At 41.0% G+C, this 12432-nt stretch overlaps 1 protein-coding gene across 2 annotated transcripts in view; it reads left to right on the top strand.

The window, feature by feature from the left end:
• The window catches only part of RARB (retinoic acid receptor beta), a 682530-nt gene that overhangs the window by 225175 nt on the left and 444923 nt on the right, over window positions 1–12432 (top strand). The window contains exon 3 of one of the 2 annotated variants that reach the window (XM_068547291.1): window positions 5863–6316. In XM_068547291.1, the coding sequence (XP_068403392.1) occupies window positions 6139–6316 (178 nt within the window). In that variant the 5' untranslated portion in view covers window positions 5863–6138. Of the gene's footprint in view, window positions 1–5862; window positions 6317–12432 lie in introns of those variants that run through there. The other variant, XM_068547293.1, reaches the window with a different exon arrangement.

Genomic DNA, 12432 nt, shown 5'->3' with positions numbered 1-12432 from the left:
TCCTCTCTCCTCTCCTGTGATAAGAGTCAATCCTTGCTGGCTGATGAAACTCCCAGGGAGGGGATTTATGACATTCATTTTCCTTTTGAAGGATCTGTCTTTAGGCAGATAAGGAGGGTTCAGCGAAAGCCTCTCCTGATTTTACTGTTTTTCTAGTGTGTCTGCAACTCAAAATAATCAATATACCAAAGCAGCTTATTTTGGGGTGGCATGCCCTGAACTACAATCATATTTTGAAGTGGCGTATTTTGCAACCTTTCAAGCCCCAAATAAAAAGCCTATAAACGTAACATTTGGGAAGTCCCACAAAGAAATGTCCCAGTTTGATCACTTTTTCATGAAACTCCCCCATTTGACAATGTTTGCTCATGAAAATGGACCTTGCAATAAGTTTTCCCTTTTAGATATAAATGGACAGTGCTAGAATTGGGCAGACAATACAACTGAGAAATGCATGTCGTATTAAAAAAAATAACACAACATGGAAAAAGTGAAAAGAAACATAGTCAATGTAGAGAGCAGAATAAGACAATAAAACGAACTATTCTTAATACTGTAAAAGGTATTCAGAAAAGATAAGACATTCATGACAAAAAATCCCAGAAAGTATAAAGAAGAGAAAACACGAAAAATTCTTGGATGTTAAAAATATGGTAGTATAAATATAAAATTCAATAGAACAGTTGGAAGTCTACAGTGAGGCTATCTTGTGGTAAGTAGAAAAAGTGGATGAAGAAGTAGAATATGAAAGAAAAGAAAATTAGAGAATTAATTCAAAAGGCCCACTATCTAAATAATAAGACTTCCAAATGGAGAGGAAAAAAAATATGTCAAGGAAGATATTATTAAAGGAAGCATAAAGTAAATTTTTCCCTAACAGAAGAACATGGATCATGAGATTGAAGACCTCTACCAAGTGCCTAGCACAATGTAGGAACAAAGATCCTTAGGGGATAAAGAGAAGATTATAAAGGCTTCTAAAAAGGAAATATATCACATATAAAAGATCTGAAATCAGGAGAGTATTAGAAATTTCCAAAGCAATGTAAAAAGCTTGAAAACTAGTGCAACATACTTAAAGCTCTAATTTAAAATGTTATTTCCAATGCACAATTTTATACCTAGCCAAACTATCAAATAAATGTGAAGTGTAGCATCAAAATATTTTAATGCATGCAAAGACTGAAAACATTTACCTCTCATGCACCATTTCTCAGAAATATCTTGGGGCAAAAGCCACCCAGATGAAGAAGTAAACCAAGAAAGAGGAAGAAATGAGCTCTAAGAAATAGGTGTTCCAAAAAAAAAATTAGAAAGTCCTAGTTATATCAATGTCTGAGGCTAGGAAAGCAGCCAGTCAGTCCTGGAACAGGAGAAATGTCTCCCAACAGTGGAACCCATATGTCATATGACACGTCTGACAAAATTGTCTGAGAATTGGGAAAGAATTCATAGATACAAAGAAAAGTAATCAAATTATATAAACAAAGCAATTATTAACTCCAGGAAAAACAAAAAATTTTATAAGGAAAGTACTCTAAGTATAGTACATTATGTGGCTCAGCTGTAACAATATAATCTAGTCATAGTAATGTAAATAATTTTCATTTTTAGAACTGTGATGAAATTATTTTAAGAGTAGGAGAGAAGGGAGGGTTTTGTATGTGTGGGCAGTAACCTAAGAGAGCAAAATCATATGTATTGTAGAAACCAATGGATAATAAAGAAAATTTTACAATATTACAAAAAGATAGTCTTAAGTACATTATCTAGAAATGTAAGTATCAGAAAAAAGCCCAGCTAAAATAGTTTTCGAGCAGTTGCTGCTATGGACGGGAGTTTAAGGATGGAGAAAATGGGCTGCTCTTTCTCTTTATTAATCTAAAGCAGGGGTCAGCAAGCTGTGGCCCATGGGCCAGATTCAGCCAGCTGCCTGTTTTGGTAAATAATGATTTATTGGAACACAGCCACGCCCATTTGTTTATGGATTGTCTGTGGCTGCTTTTGTGCCACAAGAAGTCAGTACAAAAGCAGAGCTGAGTGGTTGTGACAGAGACTGTATGGCCTGCAATCTAAAATACTTAACTTTCTTTACACAAGAAATTGGCCAACCTCATGTCTAGAGCAGTGGTTTTCAGATTTTAGCTGCATCGGAATCATCTGGAGGACTTGTTAGGATACAGATAGCACCTCAGACTTTCTGACTCTGTAGATCTTGGGTGGGACGTGGAAAATCTGCATTTCCAGCAAGTTTCTGGGTGACGCTGATGTGCTGGGTTAGGGACTGTGCTTTGAGAACCACTGGTCTAGAAGAACCATCTGACTTCTAAAAGTCATACATAAGCATCATGTTTATATAAAATAACTTTTAAATGTTTAGAAATACAAGCTTGGAAGCTTGCATGCAAATTTAAGCTGAAATACATACAAAAGCAACCTCCTGTAAATTGTGACAAGCAATGATTAAAATGTAATTTTTAAAAAACTTTTCAGCTGAACACAAACAGTAACAAATTACACCAAAGCAAATATAGTGTGTTGTATTAATAGTAAGATCTCACAGATACAGACATAAAGATTAACTGTCCCCAGGACCCCCGCCCCTCCCTGGCACGTGTCATCCCAGTGGCTGGTGAGTAGACCTTTCAGGATACCTCCTGCCATTCCACTATTTATCAGAGACGGATTATTGCATAACAACGTCAGTGATGCAGACAGTTCTGTAAAGTCCTGTCTTTTTAATTTTCTCCTCTAAAATATCATTTTCACCTTTTATGTTTCATTTAATATCTTCACGTAAAACACTTGTTTTCTGGACAACACAATTTAAGAAACGTGATTTAGAACTTCCTTCTCTTCTCTTGACCCCTTTCACAGATGATGAAACTGACACCCAGGGAATCTCATGGGTTTTAGATCCAAGACCCCCTGATGCAGTCCCCACTTCCTTCCCCTCTGCCACCCCAGCTCCTGTTTGCTTTGCCTCAGGTGGTGCGAAAAAAAACCCCAAATGAGCCTAAACTCAAATCAGGCGTGAAGAAAAAAAGCACTGCTAATACCAGTGACCATCTTTTTTCCTAAAAGCTTGAAACAAAGGAAATTCTCTGCTTCCAGGAATAGCCTTAATCAGTCACATATGTGAACACAGACCCAGTGACTGTTGAGACAATTTTCCACCAACATAACAGGATTTTCCTGGCACATTGATCTTTTTTCTTCTTGCCTAGTATCAGTATAAGTAGGTTTTTATTTTTTTATTTTTTTATTTTATTTTTTTAAGATGCTAGGCATAATACCTGACCTTTTTCAACCAGAGAGACAGGATACCGAAAATCTGTGGCGTTTGAAAGCAAAGAGAAATGAAGGATTATTAAGGATAGAAATAGTCCCTGGTTGGTAAAACAAACAAACAGCTTTAAAAATCTAAGAATTGTGCCCTGGGGGGGCAGGTTTGCTGAACTGTCAGCTTCACCAGTTAATGAGGTAGTTTGTCTAATGGAAATAGAAAAGACCATTTATAACAATGCTGGGCTTTGTCTGTGTGATTTAAAAATCAAGTTGAGTGGAAACGCAGCAAATACTCAATGGCGTTGTTTATTTTCTAATTAATTTACTACAAACTACAAAATAAAGTGTTCAACGGTATTAGATGGTCTGTGATTTTTAGAAGAGAAAGCACTGAAAACATTCACCTCTCATAGTCCATTTACTTTCTTTTCATCAGAGAAACAAGTTGCCTTTTGAGTTTGAAAAGGACATTGATATTTTGAGGGACATCACTTTTGGAGTTTAGTGTGCGATATAAGTCAGCCGGGAATGCAGTCTCCTTTGCAAGACTCAGGGGAGTCCAGGGGAGCCTGGGACCACACGGTCTCCCTGTTGGCGATGTTCAGGTTTAATATGAACAGTCCAGGCATCAAGGGGGAGAAGGCCATCTGAGTGAGGACAGCCGCTCCCATCACAACTGCACGTGGACTTTTTGTTCTGTAGGGACAGTTAGAACAGTGCAGGCGCTCAGTATATGGAAGCACAGCATGGCCGAGGAGAAAGAGCAGAGATGGTAGAACCAGCCAGGTCTCAGTGCAGATTCTTAGCCACAGGCTGATCCTGTGACATTAGGAGTAAGTAAGCTAAACTCACTGAGACTTAGTTTTCTTACCTGGAAAATACGGATCATGACAACTGCCTCCTAGGGCTGTTCTATGGGCTAGAACTTAGAGCTCACAAGTGAAGTGACTGACACATGGTAAACAAATAAATGGGAGTTACTATTGATCAGAACATTTTCGGGTTTGCAGAAACCAAACTGAGAAGTCAGTAAGCCTTAGCGAGTCTTCATCCTCAGCTTCGCCCACATCCTGCCTCTACTCCTTTATTTCCATGACAAACGTTTTAGTCCTAATGTTCTTTTCCCAGGACTACTGTGATGTGGTCTCCTCCCTGTCCTGTCCCCAAAGCCACTAGTTCATTCCAGCAAGCTGGGTTTTCAGAAACATATCATTTGATGGGGCGACACATACAGTAATGGCAAACTTGCCTAATGTTTACTATTTACCTGGTATTTACTCTGTACCAGGCACTGTTCTTCTCTTGGTATTACCTCATTATCTCATTTAATCCTCACAACACCCCTCTGAAATAAATTCTACGATTGTCCCCATTTTACGATAAAAACTACTGAGGGGTAAGATAATTGCCCAAGGGGGCGGAAACATGATTTGCACCTAGGTGGTCTGGCTCTGGTATCATGCTCTTAACCACCACTCTGTGCTGGCCTTGAGGTCTTGCTCTTGTTTCATGCCAGATGGGTTGACGTTCAGGGCTTGCCATTCAGTGAGCCACCAGAGTTTGGGAATTTTAGTGAATATTGGTCCACTGTCAGCCTACCCTAGAATCTATTTCAGTGTCAAGGAATTCTAAGTGCTGAGTATCCCTGGAATGTCCTTCCTGGGCAACAGGGCAATTGAACCCTCCTTAACAATATGACCTCAGTTAGGAGCTGTTAAAGCTAGAAACTTCATGAGGGCAGGAACCACAGTAGCATTGTCCCACACTCTGTACCTCCAGTGCCCTATATCAGTACCTGGACATAATGGCACGTTAGGATTTGATGGATGTATGGATGATTGAATGGAGACCAAAGGATGGATGGTGCTCTTACAAGAAGGGGGTATACTGCTTGACAGTAAGGAACTGATGTAAAGTATTTCACTGATCCTTAATGGCTGTGTCTCTTCCCTACCTTTCATTAGGTTATATAATTTTCCCTCACAATTATTTTTATCTTGTTGAGTGGGTCATTCCAAACAGCTGCATAAAATCCGAAGTTGGAAAGTCCAAAGTCTTGTAAGCACATAGGTTAGGACAACATGAAACAATAGATTTCTCTAAAAGAAGCAAGAAACAAATTTCACTCATTCATTCATTCAACAAATATTATTGAGATTCTATTGCCTGTTAGGTACTCTTATAGGAGGTTAAAACATAGCTGTTTACAAAGCAGAGAAAAGCTGTGCCCTCCTGGTGAGCACATTCTAATGGGGGAGATGGAAATAAACACTCCCATGTGTAATGGATGGAGTTAAGTGCCTGGAGAAAAGTGAAGTGGGGGAGGAATACGGGGAATGATGGGGTTGGGGGAGGGGTGTCATTTAATCAGACAGGGTTATGTTGAAATTGTGTAGAAGTTTTATTCTGTATTAGGATGTGAGAATTTAAGAAAATTAAGGTAGTGAGTGTAGGGGAACAACTGGGAATTAGGAGTCCCAGATTAATATTAGAGATTTTTCAGATAATAACTTGATAAAGAAGAAAATATTTTTTGACCTGTGAGATATATGTGTGTATATTTTTTTCTTACAGGATTAGCAGCTCTGGACTTCTAAAGTGATAGCATTTCCCAGCCTTCAACTGAGAAGCTGAACAAAAAAGCCACCCTTCCTGTCATCAGTGCAGCAAAATGAGAGGTGGAAAAACCAGGCTGGGAAGAAGCAAGGGCATCTGATGAGCCTTCTTGCCTTTGGCCCAGAACACAGCTCAGACTCCACTCTCTTTGAACTGACCTACCCCACTTTGATGCAAGGCCTGGAGTGATGTGTTCCTGCCCCAGAGCACCTTTCATTCTGTGAAGCCCAAAACATGAGCACCAGTAGCCACGCATGTCACGTCCCGGCGGTGAACGGGCACATGACTCACTATCCCGCCGCACCCTACCCGTTACTCTTCCCACCGGTCATTGGCGGACTTTCCCTGCCTCCCCACCATGGCCTCCACAGCCATCCTCCTCCGAGTGGATGTAGCACCCCATCACCTGCAAGTAAGTACCATTTGAATTTTCTCTCTTTTCTCTTGCTTGATTGGCTTAATGGACCTGAGAAAACACAATGGTTGATATCCTGGGTGAGTTCTCATTTCGTTGGGTGCCGGTTTCTCTTGGTCTAGAACTGTACCTCTAGTTCTATCAGCAGAAAGGTAATTTGAAACCAGATAAATGGTGAATTTGAGAATTTGGTCCATTCAAAACCACATTGGTAATTTGTTCTGTTAGATAAAATGTAAACACAAATATTAATCAGCAGATGTGACCAGTACACCTGAAGAAATTGTCCACTTGATAAATAACATGAGCAATGAATTAGATGTTACCATAAAAATCACTAATGGTAATCCTGAATTTAACATCAATTTTGGTTGTGAGGTCTTTTGAATCTCTTACGCATCTCCTGGATACGGATAGAATCTGTAATTGTTTTCAACTTCCCAGGGGTCTTTGCTGCCATTTCATACCACATAAGCTTTTTAAATGTCCTTGAACACTTTTGGCTCTTTCAGCCATTTCTACCTCCAGTCTTCTCTAAAATATTGGGTACTATAAGATAAAAGTATTTCGAGTTAGAATTCTTCAAGACCGATATGACTCATTCATAGAAAGCATGGTGGGATTATGGGATTTTTAAAAAAAATAGTTCTGCCTATTTAAGGACAGGCTGCGGTAGCCAGTGCACTCTTCCACCTTTTAGAAACAGGTTTCCTGGTTTGGCATCTGAAGGTAAAAGGCACGTGGATGCTACATCAAGGCATCTGCAGCATCTTTTTTTATTTTTAATTAATTAATTAATTAATTTTTATTTTTGGCTGCGTTGGGTCTTCATTGCTGTGTGGGGGCTATCTCTAGTTGCGGCGAGCGGGGGCTACTCTTCTCTTTGTTGCAGTACGTGGTCTTATTGCAGTGGCTTTTCTTGTTGCAGAACACAAGCTCTAGGTGCACGGACTTCCGTAGTTGCAGCATGCAGCCCCAGTAGTTGCGGCACACAGGCTTCAGTACTTGCGGCGCATGGGCTCAGTAGCTGTGGCTCGCAGGCTCAGTAGTTGTGGCGCACGGGCTTAGTTGCTCCGCGGCATGTGGGATCTTCGCGGACCTGGGCTCGAACCCGTGTCCCCTGCGTTGGCAGGCGGATTCTTAACCACTGCGCCACCAGGGAAGTCCCACCATCTTCTCTAAGTTCTTTCAGGTTCACAACTTGGCACGAGCTCTTCAGAGTTCTTCCTGCTGATTATTTCGCATTTTGCTGCTTTTTTAGGTGTTCCTCCAAATATTGGCTTGGTCTTAGAAGCCTTGTCCTTTAAATTACTCCCTTCACTTTTCTGTATTGTGGTCTTTGCTCCTTAACTTCTCCTTCCTCCTGCCCCCTTAGCTCACTGGGAGCAGAGAGCTTGCTCTACCTAACTGGGATCCCTCAGCTCTTGGTATAGTGCCTTCAAAATTAGTAGGAGATGGATTTCTGGACACCTGGGTATTTGGATAGATGGACGGATGAATGGATGGGATGAACAAACAGATGGACAGACTCTCTCTGCAGGGATGTTGATTGCAATCACAGTATTATCATGCCTGATATTTAGTGATTTGTTTTCTTCTTGGAATGACCTGATTATGATTCTTCCCTTCTGTGTTTTGCATTTCTGGCCTGAGCATGTGACCAATAAAGTCTTTTAAATTGCTTAATAACATTTTCCCATGCTTCTCAAGTTGAAATCGAAAGTAGATGTAGCCAAAGTAGCTTCTTGGCTATCAGGAGAGATGGAAAAAAAAAAAACCTGTATTCAAACTATCTTGTTGACCCAGGTGCCAATTCAAACCCTGTTCACCCAACATGCAAATGATATAATGAGGTTACTTTCAACTAACACATGAATGGGCCTGACTAAATGATTGTTAAAGCTATTAAAATTTCCCCCAAGAGCTAATTCTATAGCTCAGCCAACCTAAAGGACAGCACATTCTAACACATTTCTGTCCTCAGATTGGAAGTATATTTTGTAGATGTAGCCAGGGAGTTAAGACATGAGTGTTAGTCCCAACCTGGGTGATCTAATCTTGCAGGTTGAAAATTCTTAGGTGGCTGCAACCCCTAGATGCCCGCCAGCAAATCCCAGCAACTTTGGGCTTTTTTGGCTACTGATTTAAAGGAGAATGCAGAGCATAGTCAATGGACGGGCGGGAGAGAGCTTTGTGCTGGATGAGCATCCCTGAACACTTGATCAGGCTCTCAGTATACAAATCCCTCACCCATCTGTTTGCGGATATTTTTAGAATTCTGAGAATTCTATAGAGCAGTGCTTGGCAAGCTACAGCCTGCAGGGCAAAGCCAGCCCACCACCTGTTTCTGTAAATAAAGTTTTATTGGAACTCAGCCACACTCATTTGTTTACATACTGCCTATGGTTCCTTTCGTGCTACGATGATAGAGGCCATGTAGCCCACAAATACTAAAATATCTGCTATCTTGTTCTTTGCCGTAGAAGTTTGCTGACCCCTATTATGGAGATAAGAGCATTGGGACAGGAATCAAATCATCCCAAATCTAATCAGGCTCTGTCTCTAACAGGCGATGTTAGCCCTTCTAATTCCTTTGACCCTGAAGGAGCTGGGCTAGATTGTACCGAAGGTCACCTATAAACACAAGGCTGTTCTTTTCATTTCACAGTTACTGGTAAAGTACAAGATACCGTCACTACTAAGTTGACCCATCATGCAACTGCTGTTTTTCAAGATCAAAATGGGTCAGTATTGGCAATTTCATATAATTCAACCTGTAGAAGGAGAGTGTATGCAGTTCAAAAAAAAAGAGGGTAAATAATTAATTACTGGGGTTTTTTTCTGAGGGCTTTGATGAGAGGGTGCTGAGTAACTACACCTTGGAAGATATCACTGGAGGGTGTCTGGAGAAGGGGCAGAAAAAGGACAAAGTACAGAAAGTTCAGGCTGGAAACTCCAAAGTTGGCTGACTTCATACTCTGGCTAATACCTTGTTTAATTATTTCTTACTACAAAGACAAAGCACATGAAAGAAGATCATTAAAAGAAGCCACTGTTACTCTGTGGTCTTTTAGTTGGCCCTCCAAGAGGGAGTTGTCTTTGTTAAAGCCTGTGGTTTAGAAAGACTGGGAAACAAGGGTCAGGTCCTAAAAGTTACATACAGATTTTCTCTTGCTAAAATTCAACTTGAAGTTTTATTCCTGTACTGAGGTTAGTTAGAGAGGTAGCCAAATTTCATCATCTTGACAACTAGCAAAACACATGCTTGGGTGGAAAGCTGGGTACCGTGGGAATCCGAAGGCAACAAACATGGTGGTGGTGACTCCATCAATGGGGTCTTGTCCCTGTGTGATGGGATCTGCTGACGTTTCTTTCATAATCTGTACACACCTTGACTCTGCAGCTCAACCAGAAGAGAAATTCTCCTGCCTCATAACAAGGTTCTTTCAGCACCATATTATTTATAGGCTCCGGAACCTTCTACCTCAAAAGCAAGTGAGGACAATTTCCATAGCGGCTACTGATGTTACACCTGCTCCTTACTCTTCTTCCCTCCACTTCAGACCCCCTGGGCAGCCAGACCCCGGCCAGTTCCTAGACCAGAACGGGAACCCTGTCTTCCTGCAGCACACACATCCCCGTGTGAGACAGTCCTTGACCTGACATCTTGTTTACAGTCATTCAACCTCCCTGAATTTCTCTTCCATAAACTAGAAAATATTTTTATTTAAAGAATAGTCTTTGATAACAATCATATTCAAATCTTTTCAGGATAAAGGTGGGGTATAAATTAGAAAGAAGGGCTGTATTACAAAGGGATGAAATCAGAGCATCTCGAGGGCCCTTTCAACTCTAGCAGGCAATGATTCTCTATGTTATAGCTCAGATTTTCTCCTGGTCTCCATGCCATTTGCAGGCAAACAGCCCATCTTTCCTTGGTTTGTGCCAGTGGTGGATCCTCCTCTCCTGCAGCAAGGAGTACTTGGCTATTGGTATGACCATTTGCAACCACACACAACTCAGAGGGAATTCCACTGTGGCCACGTTTCAGAAATTCTGTTCTCCAGAACCTTCTAACTGAAAGGAGAAAAATATTTGCAGGAGAGAGGTGAACTTGAAGCATCTTACATGTGGGATGCCCTTGTCTTTGCATTATGACTTAATTCTTACATCATGGAGTCTCTGTAAGCTTAGAAATGAGGAAATACATAAAAGAGAGAGTTAAAATAAGTAGTAAGAAAAGTTACCCATGAGGCTTAGAGAAAGTAAAGAGCTTAAGCAGCTAGTTAATTTGGAGCCAAATCCCAAGCTCAGGTCTTGGGGTCCCAGAGTGCGTGTCCTTCCCGATCTGTTGGGCAAGGGGGCCAACTCAACCCCTCAGATAATCCCCCAGCTGCACTGCGGGTGTCTTTCCCACGGTGGTTCATGGAGACCTTGGAGATGTAAGACATTTATAGGACCTCACAACCTCTCTGGTTTCACCAGCTACTGTGGGAGCAGCTATCATTTTTCATCAGGGGGGGTTGAGGGTGGACCCCACAGACAGGCAGTCTCTGCGATGTTTCCACTCATCTGTCTCCTGTGGACGGCAAGCTCGTCACCTCCGGCAAACACTACAGGAGGGACGCCTGATGCTCTGTGCCAGGGAACACCCAAAGTGTAATGTTCCAGAGCCCGCTGTGAAAGTTGGACCACTGTCCCCCTGTCTCTCTTTATGCTCCTTTCATGGCCGCTTGTTCTGTCTTATGGCTGCACATGTGCTTTTTTATAGGCTGTTGTAAGCTGGAAAATATTAAGAGTTTTGGCTTCGGAGCCTCTCGCAAAATGATCGCCATTTAACGCCAGCATCTTAAAATGAGAGTTCTTTCCCCTGCTTCTTTACCGGTCAGAAAGTGCTGTCAAAATCACAAAATTGGGTATCTGCTTAAGAAAATCCCAACCTTCTAGAGAGGCAGAGTGTGAATCTCAGAATTACCAGTGACAGGGCATAAAATGGGTCTTATTTCTATATCTTGTCTTAAAGTAAGAGGAGCCTTGTTTACCCAGCTTGTCTAAAGCAGGGTGTGTGGCCGGGTTGGAATTTCTTATTGCGTGTGAAGGAACATGGGCCCGGAGGTGTTGATCCTGTTTTAAATGCATGCAGATTAATGATAACTAAAACAACCCATTAATTTGTATTATCCATCGTCCTATGCTCTGTAGTCTTATCTTCTTTCTACTGTGAGTTATATTTGTCCTTAAACAGACACAGGGACCCCATTGGACAGGGATCACATCTAATTTTAATATGTCTGGGACTTAATATATTGCTGGTATTTAGTGAATGTCAGACATAATAGTATGGTCCATATGTATGTATCCTTCACGATTTTTAAGCCAAATAAAAACAAGGTAAAATGGACTAAAAGAAACTTGTTAGGGATTTGAGTAAACTCAATTAAAACAGTTTAGCCCCTTTCATCTGCCTTTGGTCATTTGGTTTCTCTAAAGTTCTGGGGCTTAGAGATGTCAAAAGCCTTTACCTGAATGTTTTAGAAATAGAGTTTAAGCTTTTAGCATGATTGAACAGTTTTAGTGTCTTGCATAGGCCCAAGGCCATGTGTGTATTATATTAAGAGACCGTTTCTTAAAGGGGCAGAGGTACTGATTACTTCAGTGAAGTACCTCTTTTCCCCAATAGTAAAGAAATCTCTGTGTCATCTCGACGTCTGTACAAGTTCCCCAGACTTTGACTGAGTACAACATGTAATCCTCTGAATAGTTCTAATGAGGAGCTGGGTTCATTCTGTTTGTTGAACTTTACCCCAAGGGGATCAGGAATATGGGAACATGAATTAGAAACAAAAAGATTATTGTTCAAGTTCATCAAATTAACTACAATGCCCAAAGGAGAATCATAACTCTAGGAGTGTGGGTTTTTTTTTTTTTCGAAAGTAGTTTTTGTTTTTTGTTTTTGTTTTTTTTATATCTTTATCGGAGTATAATTGCTTTACAATACTGTGTTAGTTTCCGCTGTATAACAAAGTGAATCAGCTATATGCATACGTATATCCCCATATCCCCTCCCTCTTGCATCTCCCTCCCTCCCACCCTCCCTATGCCACCCCTTTAGG

Source organism: Eschrichtius robustus, chromosome 6 (assembly GCF_028021215.1).
Source record: "Eschrichtius robustus isolate mEscRob2 chromosome 6, mEscRob2.pri, whole genome shotgun sequence".
Lineage (NCBI taxonomy): Eukaryota > Metazoa > Chordata > Mammalia > Artiodactyla > Eschrichtiidae > Eschrichtius > Eschrichtius robustus.
Note: the sequence above shows the minus strand (reverse complement) of the source record. Positions and strands in the feature narration are given on the sequence as shown.